Source organism: Sphaerodactylus townsendi, linkage group LG07 (genome assembly GCF_021028975.2).
Source record: "Sphaerodactylus townsendi isolate TG3544 linkage group LG07, MPM_Stown_v2.3, whole genome shotgun sequence".
NCBI classification, from domain to species: Eukaryota; Metazoa; Chordata; class Lepidosauria; order Squamata; family Sphaerodactylidae; genus Sphaerodactylus; species Sphaerodactylus townsendi.
This window is the reverse complement of record NC_059431.1, coordinates 38,669,029-38,692,216: the sequence shown is the minus strand read 5'-3', so window position 1 is coordinate 38,692,216 and position 23,188 is coordinate 38,669,029. Positions and strand designations below refer to the sequence as shown.

At 41.4% G+C, this 23,188-nt stretch overlaps 1 protein-coding gene across 2 annotated transcripts; it reads left to right on the top strand.

Annotated features, from left to right (window-relative positions):
- The first annotated feature begins 730 nt into the window (after positions 1 to 730).
- Positions 731 to 23,037, top strand: GTF2H2 (general transcription factor IIH subunit 2). 2 transcript variants are annotated; one of them, XM_048503793.1, is made up of 16 exons: positions 731 to 876; positions 2,173 to 2,260; positions 2,360 to 2,437; positions 2,758 to 2,794; positions 3,048 to 3,134; positions 3,548 to 3,598; positions 6,550 to 6,604; positions 6,843 to 6,948; positions 9,032 to 9,122; positions 9,314 to 9,401; positions 11,315 to 11,422; positions 13,203 to 13,266; positions 14,544 to 14,647; positions 17,079 to 17,181; positions 21,473 to 21,512; positions 22,632 to 23,037. In XM_048503793.1, the coding sequence occupies exons 2-16, from the start codon at positions 2,205 to 2,207 to the stop codon at positions 22,749 to 22,751; spliced, it is 1,188 nt and encodes a 395-aa protein (XP_048359750.1). In that variant the 5' UTR covers positions 731 to 876; positions 2,173 to 2,204; the 3' UTR covers positions 22,752 to 23,037. The 2 variants fall into 2 exon arrangements, 1 of the variants encoding a protein (XP_048359750.1); XR_007245093.1 differs by lacking the exon at positions 22,632 to 23,037 and having other exon boundaries at positions 14,602 to 14,647; positions 21,473 to 21,511.
- The last annotated feature ends 151 nt before the right edge of the window (positions 23,038 to 23,188 follow it).

The following is a 23,188-nucleotide window of genomic DNA, read 5'->3' as shown; positions in this document are numbered from 1 at the left end:
TGCAGAGATTTTTCTTTGTTTTGCAAAGTTTTATGGTGATCCCTGATGAGGTTTACATGGCAACATATTTTCAGTTTGCTATTACCTGCCTCTGGTATTCCTTGGTGGTCTTTCATGCAATCACAGACCAGGATCAACCCTGCTTAGCTTCTGAGATCTTATGTTATTCGAGTTAGCCAGGTTAAGGACATCCCCAGGGTAGTCTTTTTTCAATTGGTTTAGTGGGAATGCAATTATGCATGCAGTTATACTGCAACATACACCACAGATGCAGGAAATAGTCTAACACTCTGGCATCAACATTAACTAGCAAATCTTGTGCACCTCCAGACAAAGGTACTTTTAGATTAGTTGTCTGTTGTGGTTTTCTGGGCTGTGTGGCAGTGCTCTGACAGTTTTCTGACCATACAACCCAGAAAACCCACACTCAATCTAGTTTTGCTTCGTGTTTGTACTATCCCTCCGCTGTTGATTTTTTAAAAAAGGTTTATTCCCATTGTGACTATAAACAGAACAGAAAGGAAAAAAAAAGAACGAATCAAAGCACATATTGCAATTATATCAGAAGACTAAAATACATAAACTAAAAATAATAACAAACAAACAAATTTGCTGTTGATTTTTAATGCGACTCTCCCCCCTATTGTCAAGCCTCTTTCTAGCGGAACGCTTCTTTCCGTGCTGGCGGGGGGACGGCGTGTTTAAGGTGAGCGCACACCAGAAAGAAAATCATCCTAGAAGGGATCCGAAGCGCTGGCGAGTTCGTTCTTAGATCTGTTTGAGCTTCTTCATTTTGCCTACCTCGTTGTGGGAGAAAGAGGAGGAGGGGGCGGCGGGGTTCCTCACGGCTCCCAGACGCCTCGCGCTATTTCCGAGGTAATTGACAGACAGGAATCGCTCTGAGGATAAGATGCCTACAAGCGCCTGTTCGTGGGAAGGTGCATCTAGCCTTAGTCAGGCGTGGTCCCTTTCTTTCGGTTGCAATGTTAGCAATGCTGAAGTGCTGCCGTGACCTAGTACAAGTTCACTTTCTGGCGCTGTCTAATGTCATAAAGCCTGTCCGTAAATTTTAGCTCCCAAACCGCATCAGCTACGCATTAATTTATTTTCGTGTGATTTCTGAAAATTTTGTGGGGGATGGAATGTGTTGCAAGCGCCCCGTGAGCACATACGTTGCTTGCTAATGGGCTTGTGCTTTATGGAAGTGCTTGTCAAAAACGGTACCGCTTCCTAAATTGCAGGATTTGGTGGTAGGGAAACGAGGGCAGTTTTTCGTTTTGTTTTTCAAAGTCTTTGTACCCTGAAATGCTATCATTAATTTTCCAAAAGTGACATCAGCTAGTACTACAGCAGTGCAACTAGCTATGTATTCTGAGCTAGGTAAAATAAGTGTTTGTAGATCCTTCTTTTGCTACCTCAGCACCTGTCTCCTTCCTCACTTTCTGTAATGTGCCACTGCAGCAGGTTGGCCTCTGCAGTTCCAAAAAGACCACAGGATTTCAATAGACCTGCTGGCAAATACTGTTCCAGAACAATCCTCAGGAGAATTACATCCTTGCAATCACTTTGTTTAGCAGTGCACGTTCAAGGGTGTTTTTAGGGTTGCCAACCTCCAGGTGGTGACTGGAGGTCTCCTGCGATTACAACTGATCTTCAGGCAACAGAAATCAGTTCACCTGGAGAAAATTACTACTTTGGAAGATGGACTCTATGGCATTATACCCTTCTCCTCCCCAAACCTTGTCTTCCTCCACCCTAAAATCTCCAGGTTTTTCCCAACCCAGATCAGGCAACCCTAGGTTTTATAAGGAAATAGCTTCTTTGCAAAGTCCAATGAGACTTGATTTAAACAGGATGCAGTGAGGTGCATCTCACCTTTGGAATTGCACAATAGCATCTTGTTTAAACTGAGCTACCAATCATGCTTAAAAGCTATGCATTCTTCATTAGTACAGCTCCCTCCGAGGCTAACTCGTTTCTTTCTTCTTGTAGCAGCCACGTGCATACAAAGCCCTGTGTTTCCTTGCTGCATCATTTTTAAATTCAGCCTGAGAGAATCAAGCTTCAAATTAGTGTGTTTGTTTTTAGGTAATTGTTTGTTGTGGCCTCAACATCAATAAAATATTTTGAAGTGTTGTTTTAAATCTAAGCACAATTCTTACTTTATGTCAGTGTCCTAATCAGGAAGTCTTGGGCACAGAAAAATGGAAGAGGAACCAGAAAGAACTAAACGGTGGGAAGGTGGTTATGAAAGAACATGGTAAGTTTGCCATTACAAATGTCCTGTTTTAAAATAAGTCTAAGAATTGCAGTTTGTGTATTGGATATCCATACAAAACACAATTGTGTTTGCTTCTAGGGAAATACTTAAAGAAGATGAGTCTGGATCATTGAAGGCTACTATAGAAGATATTCTTTTTAAGGCCAAGAGGAAAAGGTAGGTGCTAAACTGCACAGCAGTCTTTTAAACTGTTGAAATAAAAACGAATAATATTCTGAAGTTATCTGCATCCTAGTGTAATTCTACAAGGCAGGTCTGAAAAGTTCTCAGTATTCTAAATGTATGCTAGTTAAACTGAACGTATTTTAGCCATCCCTTGTATGAATTGAAAGCTGATCAGATGACTTTGGTAAGTCTCTGTCAGACATAATTTTTGGAAGCAAATATACACTTCTGAAGTTGATGGTAGCTTTGCAAACTGTATGTCATGAAATTTAATAAACACTACCTCTGGACATAATTATTTCTCCTTCTAGAATCTTTGAACATCATGGACAAGTTCGACTTGGGATGGTAAGACTTCATTTCACTGTTTGTTCTAAACTTAATTTGGCTGTCTGAACCTACTTGCACAGGAATGCTGTAAAGAAATGAAAGGTCAGGTTCAGAAGGTATTAATGACAGTGACCAGACACTGTAGTTTTCTTCTGGATTGCAGATAGTTGCAAAAAAGACACAGCTACATCATCACAATAATTTCTAAGTTTTAGAGGCTAAATATTTTCTGCAGACTGTTATTTTTGACTTTTAAAAAAACTTTGTATAGATGCGCCACCTGTACGTAGTAGTTGATGGATCAAGAACAATGGAAGATCAAGATTTGAAACCAAACAGGCTAACTTGCACCTTAAAGGTATTTATTTTTTCAAAACAGATTCATCTTTCTTTATGATAATTTTAAATCAGTACCAGTGGTGAGCAGACTATGAGTATTTGAGCAGAGCAGCTCCAGTTTTAAATCCCTGCTCAGCCATGAAATTCACTGGATGACTTTATTTTTAATTAAATATGGGGAGTGGAAAGTTAATTTTTGCAAATAAGCTTAAATTTAGGTCTTATAAACCCAGTGCCTCGATCTTACATTTTGCTGATATTCACAAAATCTTACATTTTACTGATATTTCCTGTGCGTGGTGTTAAATAGCAAAAGTTGAAAATTAAAAACATTTTTTAAGAACAGTCTAAAATTATTGTGGGGATATTAACAAAGCTATGTTTCATAAAATAACTTCTGACTGTTCTAATTTAACTCTTACATTTCCCTAGCTCTTGGAATATTTTGTTGAAGAATACTTTGATCAAAATCCTATTAGTCAGGTAGGTACACTACACAAGGCTCCCAGAATTTGTTTTTCTCTCAGTTTTTTTCCTGAAACATGCTTTTAGCTTTGAGTACACTGATAAAGTTAAAAAACATATGAAGCTGCCTTGTACTTGGACAGATCTAACAACAGCCCCCCCCGCCCCCCTCCCCCGGTTTTTAGATGAAAGACTCTCCTTCTGCCTTAGTTTCTGGGATAATTTATAGGCAAAATCATGAGCTTTTCTGGAGACCTATGACCATTCTCTGAAACTATTTAAATTGTACAATCTCAGCTTATCAGTGTAGTGATGATTTGGAGTGTAATTGTAAAAACAAAATATCAAAATACTTTGCAGTAAGAAAATAGTCAGAATTCTGCACCAGGTTAATTTTTGCAACTGGTATACTTTATTGTGCATTGTGCATTGATTGTTTATTGTACACCGCCCAGAGCCCTTCGGGGATTGGGTGGTCTATGAAATTAAATTAATAATAATAATAATAATTATGTATATATATTCATATCTTCATGTTGCTTCTAATGTCCACGACGAAGGGCAGAAGCTGCACTGAAGTTCTTAACCAGTGGAAATCCTACTTTTCCCACTTGCTGCCACTTCTTGTTATTTTTGATTTTTGACTGGCATCCCTTTCTTTCATGCCTGTCTTTTGCAATTTGCAAGGATAAGCCTGCCTTTTTTTAAAGAATGAAAACCGAGAGGACCTTTACACATGCAATATAAAACTAGATACTCCTATAGGATGGTTATGGAATGAATAACTCCTTAAATATAACTGCAATAGCTTGTTTGAGCCCCATAAGGAAGAAAGGTGGCTAATTAATATTTTAAATAAACTATTAAATAACTAAACTATTTCAAACAATTTCTTAGCATTGCCATATTTTTTTACTCCATCTTGTACCTAGCTGTAACAATTGGAAAGACGTAGCCCCAGTGGTGGGATCCAAAAATGTTAATAACAGGTTCTGATGGTGGTGGGATTCAAACAGTGGCGCCGCCGCACACACGCACCTCCAGTCCCTATTGGGCAGGGAGGTTGCTTTAGTAACCTCTTCTCGGCACTCAGAAAAAATTAGTAACCACTTCTAGAGAAGTGGTGAAAACTGGTTGGATCCCACCTCTGCGTAGCCCCCCTGAAAATGTCTACTGTGCAGTGCCAGCAGACAGCTATACATCTTCACTACCACTGAATTGTTACTATAACTTACTGTGTGTTTTGCTGGTGTAGTTTTGGTTTAGGTATATGAGATTAGGTCTTAAGAAGCCTTGCTAGAGGCCATCTGAAGATGAGCTACTTTTTCCACCCTGCAAACAGATTTTATGTGGCAAGCTTATTTCTTACCAACCTGAGAATGAGGGCTATGTCCACACTAGCTGTTTGGGTATAGAATGGACATCATTCACTTAGAGTTTTTTTTGGAGAGTCCAAATGATGTTGTTGCTAATTTGTTATATTCTAGTGTTTTCTATCTCAGCCTAACCTACCTTATGGGGGTGTTATGAAGAAAAGATGGAAGAGCGGTAAATGATGTAAACCAGGCCTGGATAAATTTTCCTTGGCTCCAGGAGGTCAGCCCAGAAATTTAGGAGCCATCCTCATTTTTCAGACTTCAGAGTTTTGTTAACAAATGTTTTAATAAGCACTGCCACAAAACCTGATTGTAACCTCTTCACTCAGTTTTAGGAAAACTTGACAAAAGCATTATAATACATACATGAATTAAAGGGTCACCTTTTACATATAAGCAATGCTAAGAACTTCATTCGCATTTGTTTATATAATTCAAAAAGATCCAGTACAAAATCATAGATAAGCTTTGGTTTGGATCCAGCCAACTTTTTCACTCAGTCTGTCAATTCTGCTCTTTTACATTTTCCATTCCATGTGACTTTTTAGTGGTCAAAGGGAATTTCTTCCTCCCACTTCCACCAGTGGCAAAGCTGGCTGGATCCAATCCTGTGTACTTCTGAAAATTTGCTAAGAAGCACTACAATAAAATGATTGTTGAAATACTAGCTGCCACAATTAAATTTCTAAGCAGGGACGGTTTCTGGCCATCAGGCAGTTCTTATCTCTCCAATAGTTGATTTTCTACCAAGTCTAGGCCTGATCCTGAAGCAAAGAGGAAGAAGAAGAGTTTGGATTTATATCCCGCCTTCTCTCCTGTAAGGAGACTCAAAGAGGTTTACTATCTCCTTTCCCTTCCCCCCCTCCCCACAACAAACACTCTGGTAAGTGGGTGGAGCTGAGAGAGCTCCAAAGAACTGTGACTAGCCCAAGGTCACCCAGCTGGCGTATGTTGGAACGCACAGGCTAATCTAGTTCCCCAGATAAGCCTCCACAGCTTAAGTGGCAGAGTGGAGAATCAAACCCGGTTCTCCAGAGTAGAGTGCACCTGCTCTTAACCATTATGCCGCTGCTGCTCCTGATGAAGGAGCTGGTGAAGGAGAAGAACCCTTCAGCTCAACCCTCTGGGCGTACCCAGACCTTGCATATCTGTGGGCAGAGAGGGGAACAAACTCTGCAAGATGTTCAACTGCTGCTAACAAGGAGGATCTTCTGTAATTCTGCACCTGCCAGCCCTCACAGAACAGAAACTGATTAAGGAAGGTTATTTCAGGGATGGTGAACGTAACTAATTAAGCAGCTTTTAAAAGATGCAGGGCTGTCTTTAAGAGAAGGTGCAAGGAGAAGCTGAAGCGAATAGTAGTTGCTGGGGAAAGTAACACATTTTGCTGAACAGACTTGCGTGGATGCTTTTATTTCCACTGTCTGCTGAATTCAGGAAGGGAATCCATATTGGGTTTCAGTTGGGAAAGCAGTCCAATGCTCCCTTGGTGTTGGAGGCCTGCACATATTCCTGGGCTCTTTTGTCACCAACAAAGTATACTATTCAACTCCTGTCTGTGCAGCCTTTTAACAGCAGGCCTCTTTGTTGCAGGTTGGTATTATTGTCACAAAGGGTAAAAGAGCTGAAAAATTGACAGAGCTTTCAGGTATGATCATCGTGTTTCATAGTTTGGCTTTTTCGGACCTTTTTTCTGATTTAAGTAATACAAATCTTTATGACTTTTGCTCCTAAATACATTTTTAAAATACAATGTGTATAATTAGAGTATGTTCAGTATTTTAGAAAACATTTTTGTCCATGACTGTTTTACCTTCAGTTGCCTACAATCAACATTTGGGAGGCTTTTGGATTAATTTATAGGGATGGATCAATTTTTCTTATAGGGAATCCAAGAAAACATGTAGCTGCTCTGAAGAAAGCTGTAGACATGTCCTGTAATGGAGAGCCGTCACTATATAATGCTCTAAATCTGGCCACACAGACATTAAAGTGAGTATCTATAGTCTGTTTGAGCTTTTCATAAGGGCAGAAATAGAAGCTAATTCTGAATATGATCATATTAAGGAATAACAGAATTGTTGACTTTTGTAGAATGTTGCTAATGAAAAGCAGCATGTCACTTTAAAATGCCCCATATGGATGTTCCTGGTTGTTTTTCTTGGGAGCAAACTACGTATGCCCCCATCCTGTTATTCCTTCCTGTTCCAGGAGCTCTGAGTTTACATGATCCTACATTTTATCCTCAGAATAACATTGTGAGGTAGGATAGGCAGTAAGAGAGTGACTGGTCAGTGTGGATGACACCAGGACTTCTTTACCACAATACCATACTGGATGTCAGGGCTGTCCCACTCGGGGAGGCTTTTTTAACACTGCTACCCTCAGTGTCCTTTTTAAAATCGAAATCTCCTCTGGAGCTTCTGTTAGCCAAGGTGAGAGAAAAACAAACACACCCCTTCTTTCTCCTGAAGCTGCTTGTTTAATGTTTGAAAACATGGAGAATGCTAATCACATATCTTCCATGCAATACGTCTGGGCTTGGGTCATTCTAGATCAGGGGTAGGGAACCTGGGGCTCTCCAGATGTTCAGGAACTACAATTCCCATCAGCCTCTGTCAGCATGGCCAATTGGCCATGCTGGTAGGGGCTGATGGGAATTGTAGTTCCTGAACATCTGGAGAGCCGCAGGTTCCCTACCCCTGTTCTAGATTGACTCGTAGCAATCTGTGGAAATATTCTGACAACATGTGCTGTATGTATTCTGAGGAATACATCCTTAGCAAAGTAGCATCCTTATGCTCTGAGATTATTTGTTTCCTTTTTTCTTTGCTTTTGCTTTTCTTTTTGCTCTCAACTGCCTTGAATTATTTTTATTATTGTTGTTGTTATCATTTCTTTGCGCCCTTCCCCTCACAGGCTCAAGGTAGCTTCCAACACGTTAATATGTACAATAAAATCAAGGTTAAAATCCATTTCAAATTCAGATGTGGAATTGCATCAGATCCCGCAGGGCCCAGGTCTTACTAGACAGTGCCTTCCACCAGAGTGGGGCCAGGATGGAGAAAACCCTGGCTCTGGTTGAGGCTCTTTCAGGCCAGACATCTTTTGGGCCAGTGATCTCCAGCAGATTGTTGTTTGCAGAATTCAGTGCCCTTCTGGGGATGTACTGGGAGAGGTGGTCCTGAAGTACTTGCCAACTATAATTTCAGCTCTTCTGAGTTTAATTAAATTGGGTGGGTGGGGGGTGAATGCTACAAGCGTCACAGAAATGAGCACAAGCAATTATTTACTTTATGCACAAACTCTTGTGTGTGATGTACTGTTGAATGCTTTCACGGCCGGATTCAACTGGTTCTGGTGGGTTTTCCAGGCTGTGTGGCCGTGGTCTGGTGGATCTTGTTCCTAACGTTTCGCCTGCATCTGTGGCTGGCATCTTCAGAGGTGTATCACAGACTTCCCTCTGTGATACACCTCTGAAGATGCCAGCCACAGATGCAGGTGAAACGTTAGGAACAATGTCCACCAGACCACAGCCACACAACCCGGAAAACCACCAGAACCTCTTGTGTGTGAATCGGAGTTGGGCAGGTTGGGGGGAAGGGGCTGGATCTGCTGCAGAAAACCATAGCCAGGAATTAAACTTAATTCTGTTGTAATCAATGCATACAGTATAATGTATTGTCGAAGGCTTTCATGGCCGGAATCACTGGGGTGCTGTGTGGTTTCTGGGCTATATGGCCGTGTTCTAGCAGCATTCTCTCCCGACATTTCGCCTGCATCTGTGGCTGGCATCTTCAGAGGATCTGATAGTAGGAATGTATACTCCATAGTATACTCCACTTGCTTTCCATTCCTACTATCAGATCCTCTGAAGATGCCAGCCACAGATGCAGGCGAAACGTCGGGAGAGAATTCTGCTAGAACACGGCCATACAGCCTGGAAACCACACAGCACCCCTGTACAGTATAAGTTGTCGCAGCTCATTAATTTAAAATTGAGAAACCTCTGCCTTGGATATTTGGAACTTGTTTTCATAACAAGTGTAAATGAATACTTTCTTACTGTCTGCAGGCACATGCCAGGACATACAAGCCGAGAGGTTTTGGTAATATTTAGCAGTCTAACAACATGTGATCCTTCTAACATATACGATCTAATTAAGGTACAGAAATTTAAAATATTTCACTATCTAAAAATTCAAAAAAAATGCAGAGCCTTTATTGATGGGGTGGGGGTAAGTTCAGGGAGACTTGCTTGGCTGAGGTAAATATGTGTCACTGAAGTCTGAAAGCTTTGTGTATTTTACTGTTTTTTTAAACAGCGTATGCTTTATCTTTTTTTTTTTTACAAAAGTGTTTGAAGGCAGTCAAAATCAGAGTGTCCATCATAGGCCTCTCTGCTGAAGTTCGAGTTTGCACTGTTATTGCTCGGGAAACTGGTGGTATGTATACATATAATTATAAATATAAGAAAAAGAAGGTTCCAGAAAACCATAAGCAAAACTCCTTACAGGAAGAACTCTCCTGATGTCCTTGTCAACTATTGGCCCTTCCCTCCCCTGATCACTGGGAGACATTCAGAAATAACTTGAGATTTGATTTGAGAGGTTACAGCAGGAGTGAAAAAATGTGCCTTCTATTCTTACAAGGTTGTGTCTAGATCCAGCCCAGGGAATCTGTACATAAGCAAATGCTTAACAGCCCCTTCCAGATGGGCTCTGGCACCACACTGCCCCCTCCAAAGGGTTTCCCCATGACACGGAAAGCCCAAAAAAGTAAAACAAAAAATCCCTGATTCCCCATAAGGGAGAAGGCAGTGGCAACACCATTCCATAAACAAAATCTATCAAGTAAATATCATGATGTGACATCATCCCATGGTTCAATAATGACCCTGTGCATGCACAAGAGACTACCTTTACCTTGGGCAGTCCAATCAAGGGGGTGTGAATCCCCCTCTGGAGCCGATACACCTCTGTGCCAGGCAGCATTGGTGCCCACCCAGCTGGTGTAAGGGGCAAATGCGCCACAGAGGGGGTCCAGAAGCCTCCGCTGTTGCCCAGGTCCACCGGTGCAAAAAGCTATGTCTGTGTGTCTGGGAGTGGGCTTAACCTTAGTCAGGCTCCACAGCCTGGCAGAGCTGCTAGCAGAGATAGGCCACGGATTTTCATGGCATATCTCTATTCTCCAGTTCCCTACACTTTACTGCCAGCAAACAGGGTACTCATTTGACTGATCTCAGAAGTATGGAAAGCTGAGCCAGTGACCTGAAACGATTTACCCACACAAAAACGGGATGGTGGATAATCCCACATAAGCACTAGTTATTTGTATTTGCAAATGTTATGTTTTTCATTTCCCTGTGACTTTTACTTTCCTTAGCGGAAGTCACATTACAGAATACCTTAGTTGTTTAATGGCTTATGTCAGATAATTGGTAAAATGTATAATTTGTTCTACTTGATATAAAGTGATTCATTGGGAACATTCTTTTTAATTGTTTATACAACAAAAGTTAAAAGTTAAAGTTTCCTTATAGTCTGTATATTTTGTCAATGGAAAATGGTGATAGGAGGCAGATGGTAACATACCTATATAAAGCAGCAATGGGAGCAGTAGCGGCGTAGTGGTTAAGAGCAGATGCACTCTAATCTGGAGAACTAGGTTTGATTCCCCGCTCTGCCACTTGAGCTATGGAGGCTTATCTGGGGAACTAGATTTCCCTGTACACTCCAACACACGCCAGCTGGGTAACCTTGGGCTAGTTACAGCTCTACAGAGCTCTCTCAGACCCACCCACCTCAAAGAGTGTTTGTTGTGGGGAGGGTGGAAGGAAAGGAGATTGTAAACCCCTTTGAGTCTCTTTACAGGAGAGAAAGGGGGGGGGGGATTTAAATCCAAACTCTTTTTCTCTTCTTCTTCTTAAAGTAAAATAAGAGAAACTGCCTAAATTGTTAAGATCATAGGAACTACTTGTATTACATAGTTGATATACTGTACACAAATTATCCTTTTGAGGATCATCAATATTATTCTTTACTTCAAAATCAAAAGTTTCTCCCTTCACATATTAACATGCAATTAAATTGTTACATGTTATCAGTCAGCCTATAAAATGAATTCACAATTTACTAACAAACAATTTTACTAACGCACCGGCCCAAATGTACCGGTATTAACCATTTGTGACTTAAAAGGACAAGAAAAGCTGTTTCCTTTTTTGGTCATATTTCCTTATTGGTCATTTAGTGGCAACTGTTACTCGCCACTGGTGGCATGTGGGTGAGCGCGTGCAAAACTGCTCTCAGTACACTTCTCAGCCGACTAAACTTTTTTGTTCTTTAATGTGTGGCAGGAACTTATCATGTAATTTTAGATGAAAGTCATTACAAGGAACTCCTGATGCATCATGTCAGTCCACCACCAGCCTGTTCAAGCTCTGAAAGTTCTCTTATTCGAATGGGTAAGAAATGTGTTATATTTCAAATATTTTGCATTTAAATGAGCCTGACAACACGGGACAATCTACTTATGTGTCAAGTAACAATTTCTTTTGGATAGATCTAAAAGAAACCAGAGCTGGAAGATTCGGCATATGGTTTGTGGTTGGAAGTGATCTCGTCTCATTGATCTATTATTACTGTGCTTAGTGAACCTTTGGCTTGCACAATAGTTATTTACAGTATCTGATTGATATTTATTACAGATTATCAGTGATTACAGTCTGTATATAACATGCATTCAAACTGCTTCATCTATGTCAGTGATACTCTGTGGCTCTTTAATAGGCCGCTTGTGGCTCTTCTGGCACCATTTTCTAGTGTGGCACTCACCCCATGTTCCTGGCAGGGCTTGTAATAATCAAATAGTTGGCAGCACTTATAGTAATCAAATAGTTTGTACCTTGAAACAATCTCTGTTGGTGGGTGAACTGCAGATCTCCTTGAGCTGCAGGACTTGTGCTACCTGTGGAAGTAAAGGGCCATTCTCTTCAGTGACCCCCCTGCCTTCTTTGCAACCTCAGCTCTTTGATTCCAGCACTTAGGGCACAGCTAGGAGAACAAAATGGCTACAAAGATTATAGAGTGTGAAACTGGAACCATCATGGCAGCCTCCCTGGAAAAGAACCAACTGACTAGAATGGAGTGGTAGAAAGGTCCTTAATCTCTTTGGTCAGCTGCCAACGTGGCCTCTTCTGGGTGCCTTGGCAATCTTACTCTCTTGCCTGCCCTGCTGTGCCTCCTGCTGAGAGCAGGAGAGGAAAGCCTGCCTCTCACTCCAGATACCCAAGGTTCAGCATGGGTGGGGAGAGACAATGCTGTACGGTTATGAAAACAATTATGTAATATAAATAGTTATATTGCTGTCTGTGTTTGTTTGGTGAGGTTGTGCACAGAGCTTGCAAATATATTTATATGCTGATTTTAATCAATCTTAAGTATGTTTTGACTTGATGTAATGTAATACATTTAAAACTAATAGAGCTAAAGTTGATGTGTGTTACCACTGTTAAGGTGTGTTATTGCTCCAAGCTTTGGGTCTGCTGTCAGCAAGCAGTGTGAAGCACGGTGATCCTACTCAATTCTCAGGCATCGAAGCAGTTTGTTCAAAAGCAGGAAGCAAGCCAGTTGGCAGCTGGCTCTTCCCATCATCACAAGGGAGAGGCTGGACTTGTCAGAGAGCTTATTGGCCACCCTGAGATTTCTTCCATCACCATCAAACAGGCTTTAATGTTTTCCTTTCATATTTGAATCAGAGCTATGCTCTGATAAACAGAATAGATAACATCTTAGCCCAGGTATTTTTAGATGCATGTTGACTGCTGAGTTAGAGCCAATGGTAATTTTCATTGATGGAAGTGATTTCCATCACCAGAACATACTTTCTCACTTGCCTTCCCCTTTTGTGTGCCAAAATCCTCCCTGAAATACTACTCCTGGGATTTAGCGGACCCCCAAGAGCAACGCAAGGGGCAGGTTGGAGGACTGCTGTGAAGGGAGTTGGAAGCCAAACCCCTTCCAATAGCAGACATTTACAGCTGCATCCAGCTCATTATAAAGCAAAGCATATTGAACCAGTGTGTGCTAATATATCATTCACAGCTTCTGGAAAATTAAAGGCTATGAATTATCATCTAGATTCCTAGGACATTTCCCCTCAGGTTTCAATATGTGAATGCATGCACAGAAGCCGGGGTAAAAATCAAACTGTAATAACTTGGTTTCTTTCTTTTTTCTTCTCAGGCTTTCCTCAGCACACTATTGCATCTCTTAGTGATCTTGATGCCAAACCATCATTTAGTATGGCGTGAGTAAAATGTACTTGTGATAGATGGTATTTGAGCCATAGTTCCAAAAACAAAAACAAAAACTCAAGAACTTTGGGAAACAAATGTGTGTGCAGCCACATCTTTCTTTGAAGTCACTGTTTCAGTTGTTGTAGGAGTGGAAGAAGGGAACTGATTTTTGTTTAACGGAACTGCTGTTTGTCTCTTCAGTTGCTGGAGCTGCAATACTGTGTATAAGTTTCTCCCACCACCACCTGAGTTTGGGTGTGTGCTGGGGGTGTGCGGGGAATGGTATCTTGAATTCTGCCAAAGTATTGCTATGCAGATTATGTTTTAGAATTCTAATGATTTCCCTTCACACATTGCTTCTCCAAGGCCGTAACTCACCTTAATGATCAATCATGCACTCAGTACTGGCTCACAAGACCAACTGATGATAGGTGGCAGATTTTGAGGGGCAGAACCCACTGCCACCCTCCATCTTGAAAGCAGGTGGTTCCGGTTGTGTTCTCTCCCCTCAAATCCTCTTTAAAATTGATTCAGCATACTTATATCCTATAGCATTTCCTAAACTCTCACAAATGTATTTTCTTGAACTAGATATTGCCATAATTTGGTTGCCACAGTCACCAGAATAATGGGGAAACTCTTTATTTATTAACCTTTTAAAAATATTGACATTCCATTTTTTTGTGATCAGTGGGGCTCAAACCAGCTTACATAATTAAAACCAGCTAAAATCTCATTCTCACTAATCTTGCTGAAGGAACTGATATCCCCATGTCTGCTAGTGCACATAGCGGTGGAGGTGGACCCACAGACATGAAGGTTGTAGGTCACAAAGGGCTCTAAACATTAATGCAAATACTTCAATAAATTGGCACACAAGATAGTGATCTTAAACTGTCAGCAGTACAGTGGCATTATTCTGCATGAATTGTAGCTTCTGTTTTGTCTTCATGGGCAGCTCCACATAGAGCATATTACAGTAGTCTATTAAGATTACCGTAATAAGATTACTGAATGTGTGGACCTTGCAAAACAAAAGACTCTTATGAATTCAGGAAACCCTGCAATGCATATGTGACTCACTGGACTGACTTTAATGAGGGGTAGGAGAGAAAGAACTAGGAATATGGTCTGCTTGGGTGGGGGCAGTGGTGCAAGTTGTGGTGGGGGGGATGAGAGGTCATAGGCAGCAATATATACTGAACCCATTCTGCACATGCTAATTGTTCTTCGTGTGCTAAATAGTTCTGTTTAACATTTTTAAAGAAAACTGTGTTGTTCTTAATAGGCACCTGGAAAACAGCAGTGAACCAGGTCTTACATTGGGAGGTTTTTTCTGCCCGCAGTGTAGAGCCAAATACTGTGAACTTCCTGTGGAATGCAAAGTTTGTAGTAAGTAACCATTTATTCATTTTTATTGACTAACAAAGTGCCATTCATTATGGGGCTATAGAACCAGACCAAAAAGTCACAGAACTTGAGGACTTTTTATCCTACATGCCATCTAGAATCTGCTGAAGGTAGCTTTTGGCTGTAGCAAATTAGATGGTCTCAGATTTTGTTGCATACTTAAATTATTTCTTTCCGTCAGTCAGCCATAGATCTGTTCCTAGTTTGCCCTAATAAGATCTCGCTCAAATAGAGAGGCGATGTGGTTCAGTTGTAGAGCATCTGCTCAGCATGCAGAAGACGCCAGATTCAATACATCTCATCTCCAGGGAAAGGATTTGATAGTAGGAGAGATGAAAGACTGCCTGAGCCACTGGAGAGCCACTGAGTAGACAGTATTGACTGTGATTGACTAATGGTCTGACTCAGAATAAGACAGCCTCATACCTTCAATGTGCCGTAATCAATTATAGCCTTTTTAAATAGAGGAATGGGAACGTACAAATCAAATAAAAAAGGACTTACATCGTGGGACTGGTGCAAGATTTGTTATATATTTGGCCTTGTGATACTTTACCTTCCTCGTCATGCCATGTGAAATTCAGCTAATTGGAACAGGCTTCTCCTAGCTTACTTTTCTCTTGCAGAGTAATGAATTAGGAGGTGTTGAATAGAAATGAGAAAATAACAGTGCAAATCTGAATGAATAAAAAGGAGAAAAAGTGTTAAACTTGTAAGAGAAGTGATGTACAGAAGCCACAGACTTGTCAGAATGGGAATGTCCTTGGATTTGAGAGTTTAACCGCCATTGGATCCGTCAGTTTAATGATGTGTATCAATGACTCTGTGTTTGAGGATGCTTTTAAGAATGAATTATTATAACTAATGAAATGAATTACTCTGGGTTCTCTCTTCCAGCGGTTAAGAAAAGAGTCAGGCACTAGTTAAAACATCATATGTCTTTTTGTGAACCAGACTGTAGAGTGTGGATTTAAAAAAGGTGGATTTTTTACAAGCCTGAAGGAAGTCCCAAATTTGAAGAAAAGTCTCTTTAAAAATGGTGGATTTGATCTCCCCAAAAGAATAGGAGGGGCTCCTAGGGGAAGTGAAGGAGGGAAACTTGAAGCCAGCGCATCAGATAAAGACAGTGAAGCAGATAAAGGCTGGCTGGAGTGTTGGAAGAAGAGAAGGAAGGTGGAAAAGAAGCGAGGTTTGGGGGGACTTCCAGGGAAGGGAAGGGAAGGGAAGGGAAGGGAAGGGAAGGGAAGGGAAGGGAAGGGAAGGGAAGGGAAGGGAAGGGAAGGGAAGGGAAGGGAAGGGAAGGGAAGGGAAGGAAGAAACAGTAAGGGAGGGGGTAATGAGATTCCCCTTTACAAATCCTTGTGTATGGAACATCAGAATATATAAACTGTAGCATTATAATTTGTTCTGGAACTTAAAATCTAAATTTCTTGCTACTGAAAAAAACTGCAAATTGTTTAAATTTTTTATCTGTGCGCAAGTATAGGAGATCTTCTACATTACCACGTTGCACCATTCTAATATTGGCAGTCATCAGTTGTTACAGGCACATTCCATTTAACAATAATTTTTGTCCCTTTGGAGGTGAGACTGTTGCCCATACACTGTTGTCCTCTAGCTCATTATAATAGAGTTAGAGAAAAAAGTATTACCCATCTCTTGATTGGTTCTGGTGGGTTTTCCAGGCTGTGTGGCTGTGTTCACACAGTGTGAAACAGACTTTTCTCTGTGATACACCTCTGAAGATGCCAGCCACAGATGCAGGCGAAATGTTAGGAACAAAATCCACCAGACCACGGCCACACAGCCCGGAAAACCCACCAGAACCAGTTGAATCCGGCCGTGAAAGCCTTCGACAATACATCTCTTGATTGTTTTGCTGGGTCACAGGACAAAAGATCTGATTGCCTTGTTTTTTGCTGGAGACAATGCTGCTGCTGGTAGAGTGGACATGTTTTTAAAACTATCCATTACAACATAAAAGGCACTGCTGCTTCACCCCAGTGGTTCATCTAATGCAGCATCTTGTTTACTCCCGTAGCCAACCAGTTTCCTTGTAGGTCCAACAAACAGGGCATAGAGGCTGAGGCCATCTCCTGATGTTGTTTCCTAGCACTGGTATTCAGAAGGTTACTGCTTCTGATTATAGAGGTTCCACTTAGTCATTATGAGACTAGATTCTGGTTGTCGAAGGAATTTTCTTCATCCATGGTATTGGTATCAATAATACAAATTGATAATGGATTGTATTGCAGAGCTGAATGCAGTCAGTACCAAATAACTTTTTTGGAGAACAGACTTGTAAAGTCAATAAGAAGGATTAATATATAAAAACGGGCTTCCTCCAAAAAAGGCTAACTGGATGATTCTTCAAGTGTCTTCAGTATAATTCCCAGGTTAATTTTTTTTGCAGGTCTGACACTAGTCTCTGCACCTCATCTGGCTCGATCTTATCATCACCTGTTTCCTTTGGATGCTTTTCAGGAAGTCCCAGTGGAACAGTACAAAGGAGAACGGTATGTAAAGCTGCTTGATGCAAGCAATGTAAATTCCAGGTCTTTCTTCCCAGTGAAATTGTAATTCAGTAAATTGACAGTTCAGCTTTGTTTAGTGTTTCAATCATATAATTGATCTACATGATCTACTCAAGCAGGTTTTCTGGGGAGGCAGCAAAAACATTTTCTGTATAAATACTGACTCAGAGGCGTTCCTCCCATTGGGCAAAGTGGGCAGTTGCCCAGGGCACCACCTTGTGGTGGGCACCAAAAATGCAGGTTCGTTTGTGGGAATTTTTTGTATTTTCAGTGTTTTTCTGTTTTTGGCCTACAGGGGTAGCAGTTTTTAGGCTAGCAGTACCAAAATTTTAGGGATGTTTCCGGAGACTCTCCTGGTGCTATTGCCCAGGTTTGGTGAGGTTTGGCTCAGGGAGTCCAAAGTGATGGACTCCCAAAGGGGGTGCCCCATCCCCATTGTTTCCAATGGGAGCTAATAGGAGATGGGGGCTACACATTTGAGGGTTCATAACTTTGAATCCCCTGAACAAAACTTCACCAAAACTGGGAGGTATCATTAGGAGAGTCTCCTAAACATACCTGGAAAGTTTGGTGCTGCTAGCTTAACATTTCACCCCTGACAGCAGGCACCAGGCACCCCCCCAAATTTCCCCAGATTCTCCTTTTAAATTCCCCCCCCCCTTTGGCATGGATTTAAAGGGAGAATCTGAGGTCCCCAGTTTAAACATTGAAAGTGATGCTGTTTCCAGGTGGCGGAGAATCCACCCCAAAATAGCATCACTTTCAATGTTGTTTAAACTGGGGACCCCTGATTCTCCCTTTAAGATGGATTTAAAAGGAGAATCTGGGCTCCCTAGTTTAAACACCATTGAAAATAATGCTGTTTGGGGGTGGATTCAGGCATCACTTGTTTAAACTAAGGAGCCCAGATTCTCCTTTTAGATCCACCTTAAAGGGAGAATCTGGGGTCCCCAGTTTAAATAACATTGAAAGTGGTGCTGTTTCCCCCAATTGGGGGGCTGGATACAACACCATAAAATGTTTTCATAGCAGTAATAAAACATTTTGAAAGCATTCTGAAAATGTTTTCAAAAAAATTTCCTGTGTGGGCGTGGCCCATTGCTGTGTTCAGATTTGTGAGTTGGGGCATGTTCTATAATGTGATGGTGACTTTGAAACGACTTGGTGGAAAAAATAATTGTTTAGTCATGGTGGGGGAGGGTGGCTACTCATGGGGGGAGCATCAAACTCAGGTTTTGCCCAGGACTCCAGTTTGCCTAGGTACGCCACTGTACTGACTACAATATCTTTGTCTGTGCATGACAAATAAGAGCAAACTTATGGAGTCTTCATTTGTTGTGATAGCTACAAGCACCGTTTCATAAAACTTCTTTTGATAATTCATTTGCAGAATATCAAATATTAATTTTCTCAAAATTTGTTTCATCAGACTGGTTTCATAGTTATGGTTGCTTTAAGCAGAAAGCAAGAGAAAGCGCACATGTGCCGTTGTGTCACAGATTGCTATAGTTTTTTGGTATTCCTGTTGGTTTCTCTGTTGTTACTTGGAAAAGGTGTGAAATTAGTTTGTACATTTTCTAACACTAGCTTAAAAACTTGGTGTTCATTGAAGTAATAGCTTTTAAGTACCCACCAAAATAAGCACATTGGAATGTTCTGTGACAAACGGAGTCCTTTGTAGAGGAGTATAAGTGATTAAGGTGTTCTGTCAGTAATTTAGTAGCAACATCTGGAATATTTATAGATCAAAGTCTTTGATCCTTTGTGTTTGTTGTGGATATAGTTGGATGTCATGATAAACTAGCTTATAAATTATGGATGGGTCAAATAGTGTGTAGTTCAGATGCTGCAGCAGGACACCACTAGCTACATGATCTAGTTTGCAATTGTGGTTCAGTGCCAACCAACAAAACAGTGTTTATTGTTGTGACACCCTTTTCACACAGAGACCCTATGCAACCTCTGTCACACAGATTTAGGGTTGCATATATGGTTTGAACATCACATTGGAGGGGATCATGTTGAGATTACAAAGTTTATTTTGAACCATATCCCTGTTCAGTCATTCAGGATTCTTTGGCCCTTTCGCAAAAACGCCGTCCCTGAGGAAGCGTTCACACAGGTGGCGCTACTGCTTAGCGGCAGCGCCATCCTGGCTGCCCCAGAGCTGCGTGAAGCCACCCTTTAAACGTCGCAAAACTAGTGAGGTTTTTGCAAAGTGGCGGCTTCCTGCCGGCGTGATGCAAACTGCGCTGCCGGGACACCGCTGCTTCTCCCGTAGCCTCCACTGACCTACCTGTCCAGCGTCGCTCTGGAGGGCTGCAGAGACCTGCCCATGCTGTCCTCCGACCCCTGGAGGTCCCTGCAGCTCTCCAGAGCTGGTCTCTGCAGCTCTCCAGAGTAACGTTGGAAGACAAGGTCAGTGGAGGAAACCAGTGGAGAGGTGGCTCTGTGCGGAGCCGCCTCTCCGTCTTGGGGGGAAGTCAGGGGCTGCTCACACGCTGCGCTGCGAACCGCCTCAGAGCCTCCATCGGCATAATTCATGCCGGTGGAGGTGCGTTTCCGCGCGTGTCTGGAAAGGGCCTAAGTTACAGGTAGGCTTTCAGCAGCCAATTGCTGTTTGCTGCCACAGGTTCAAGTCACTTTTTCCACCACCAGCTTTATCGGTTTCCAAGTTCCTTAATTTAATTGTACCTCTCACCAATATTCCATCAGCTCCCTTAGATCACTCTTAGGGATAAGCATAAATACAACGCTGCAGGATCTACCAATGACAAATGTTGACGGTGAGACACCGATTAGGTCAACGGTGAACATCTGGTTGGACTACACCTTGGTGTCAGAGAAATCCTTGGCAGTGATGTTGACAGCAACTGGTGGTGAGGACCTTCTTTAACCGCTGATTGCCTGGTTGGGGGAGATTGCCTCACTTTTGAAGAATGGTGTTCTAAGGGATCTTCAACATTCTTTTTTTTAAACACTTTTTTTGAGGGGGCTCCAAAGAGCTCCCCGAAGGTGCCAGATAAGAAGGGACAAAATGAAATCTGGGGAACAAGCTGTTTCCTCCCCTTGATCTGAAGCGCTGGAATGAGCCAGAGACTTTTCATACAGGACTGCCTTCAGGCGAGAAGCCCTATCTTGTCTGGACTTCAGTGTAAGAGAGACATAGGCTTTGCAAGCGGCTGGAACACGTGCCTCACTCAGGCACATATTCCTTGTGCCCATCAGTCTCGGTGATTTAAGAAGCTCAGGTTATACACATCTTGAAAAGGGCAGAGTCTTTATTAACTTCCATGATGGAAAAGAAAAAAAAATCACAGTTTGATGAAAAAGGACCTCATAGGGCCTGAGGACTACTGTGAGGTGAAGAAACAGCAGAGTTGAAGCAAGAACTTTCCTCCATGCCAGAAGAACTGAGGGAATAGCATTCTTCCTCCTCCCATCACATGACCATTTGAGCAGGCATCTTCCTGCTCAAAGGTAGGGGAGATGGGGAGTGAGTGCTCTTCTGAGCTGCAGAAACAGAAAGCTTGTAAATCTTTCCATGGCTGGCCTGAGCAAGTGTAGTCTCAATGTGGGACTGCATAGAATAACTACAAAGATGAGCCTAAGCTATCACAATTGTCTATCACGATTCCTTGTCTGCCACTGAACTGGGATTGCAAACTACAGTGTGCAGCTTGTGATGTTTTGATGTCACATCTGAATTGATAATCATGAGTTCACTGAGCAGCACTTCCAGTTGCAGCTGTCTGTCAGTTGATTGCCATAGGTTCACCACCACTGTTCTATAGCAAGGAAGTCTTCCTCACTGGGAGGCAAGAAAGAAAGTCATAAGCAGACAAACCAGGCTTACAAACTCGGATTTGTTACTTACATCTGGTAAAGTAACCAGAATTCGTAATGCAAACCATGGTTTAAACGCAATATGTTTCAATGCAATTGGTTTCTGTTATTAGAAAAATTGCAGTTATGAACATCACAAAGTAATGCTTTTTTAAAAATCATTGCAAAAAGCTTGTTACTATGGATGAATTCCCAATCATCAGATAAATGATTAGACTTTTTTTATGCAACTTCTCATCAAAGATATCACTTGTCACTCTTGAAACGTATTTCTAGTATTTGAGAAGCTAGTTGTGACTACACAGTATCTTGCAACAGGAACAGCAGCTGCAGTGTAGGTGCTCTAACATGCTAACTTGCCATAAACATGCCATATGTATTTACTGGTCTTCCTAAAATATCTTGGTAAACATTCTCTTTTAAATAGATACTGTCAAGGTTGCCAAGGAAAAATCAAAGATCAGCATGTAAGTATTAAATATTGAAAATTCCAGTTGCACTGACCTAGCTTTCTCTCAAAGCAAGTCATCTTTAGAAAATGGCTCTTTTGAAGAACATGCTGATGGCCCAATTTATCTTTTTTTAATGAGGCATCATGATTTAGTAATATGGTAATATGCAAGTATGCAAATAGTCAAATTGGATTAAAGGCAGATGAACAGAAAGTGTCTCAGCTTTTCAAATTAAATGTTTAATGACGCTTGGACCTTGTTCCTTCATATCTTTTTTAAATGCTTAAGGTAGTTCCAGAACAGATGGAGAGTCAAAATTTGGTGCACAAGCAAACTCACATTGCAGATTGTAAGGTTCCTGAATATGGGACAGTTTACATCTAAAGATGTACGTATATAGTATGTGAGATCGAAAGCCTTCTTCCCCGGGCTTAGGAGGATTTTGTCAATTTTCATCAAATTGTGGAATTTTGTCCCTTCCCAGTGTTGTCCCCACTGCGCATATTACACTGCTCCTGAGAAAATTCCAGCCTCCTAGGAGCAACAGTGGACGGCAGTAAGCAAAGGGAGCTGGGAAAATATCCACTTTGCCAGCAATGCTCTGCACTTGTCTTTTGGATTCAACCTGTATAGAATTTACCTTCTAGTAGCAGCTGACCCTTCAGCAGAGAGTGAGCCAAACTAGGGCCCCTTCCGCACACGCAAAATAACCACTTTCACAACTGTTTGCAAGTGGATTTTGCTATTCTGCACAGCTTCAAAGAGCACTGAAAGCAGTTTGAAAGTGCATTATTCTGCATGTGCAGAATGAGCCTAGATGTGTAACTGAATGTCGGTATGTGGGAGTTGCCCTTTTCAATAAGGAAATGGAAGGAAGCGAGAATTTGTAGTTATATATTTGTAAAATTGATTTGGATTTGTCACAAACTCTCTACTGCATGCTGTTTAATATATAGCTACGAACCCTGATATATGCCAACTTCTATGTAATATAAGGCTGCAAAATCAAATGCTACTGTGATGTCATCAGAGACACAAAAGAGAATCAATTTGTGTATAAAGTTCCCCAGTATGATTTACTGTTACTCTGTGCTGTGATTGTAACACTTCTATATTTTAAATCTGTTTCCTCAGGTCTATATTTGTACAGTCTGCCAGAGTGTGTTTTGTGTGGAATGTGATCTTTTCGCTCATGATACCCTGCACTGCTGCCCCGGCTGCATTCACAAGCACCCTGTCCCTCCTGGTCTATGATCCTGCCCTTTTTGCTAGACGGTATTTGTTACATTCCTGTGCAGAGAGTCCACCGTGTCTATTCAGAAAATATCTTCAGCAACATGTGTTAAAGATGACTTAGAGCAATTAGTTTCTGCTCGTGTAAATGCGTATTTTATTTTCATACCAGTTCTGTAATACACCCCCCCTTCATTTAATATTTGTAACATGTTTTTTTAAGAAGTATTTAACTTTCTTAGGGATTATTGTAAAAATGTACCCATCCATATTTCTGAAAATAATAAAATAATATCTGTACTAAAAATATTATTTCTGTTTTCATGGTTTGTTCGTTTTAAATATATTTTCTCAATAAGGACGGCCTGCAAATGTCTTGGTGTTAGTACGGTGCAATGCCCTTCTCAGATCTTCTGGAGGTTTTACAATGGAACGACTCCTTATTTCCACTCGCCTGC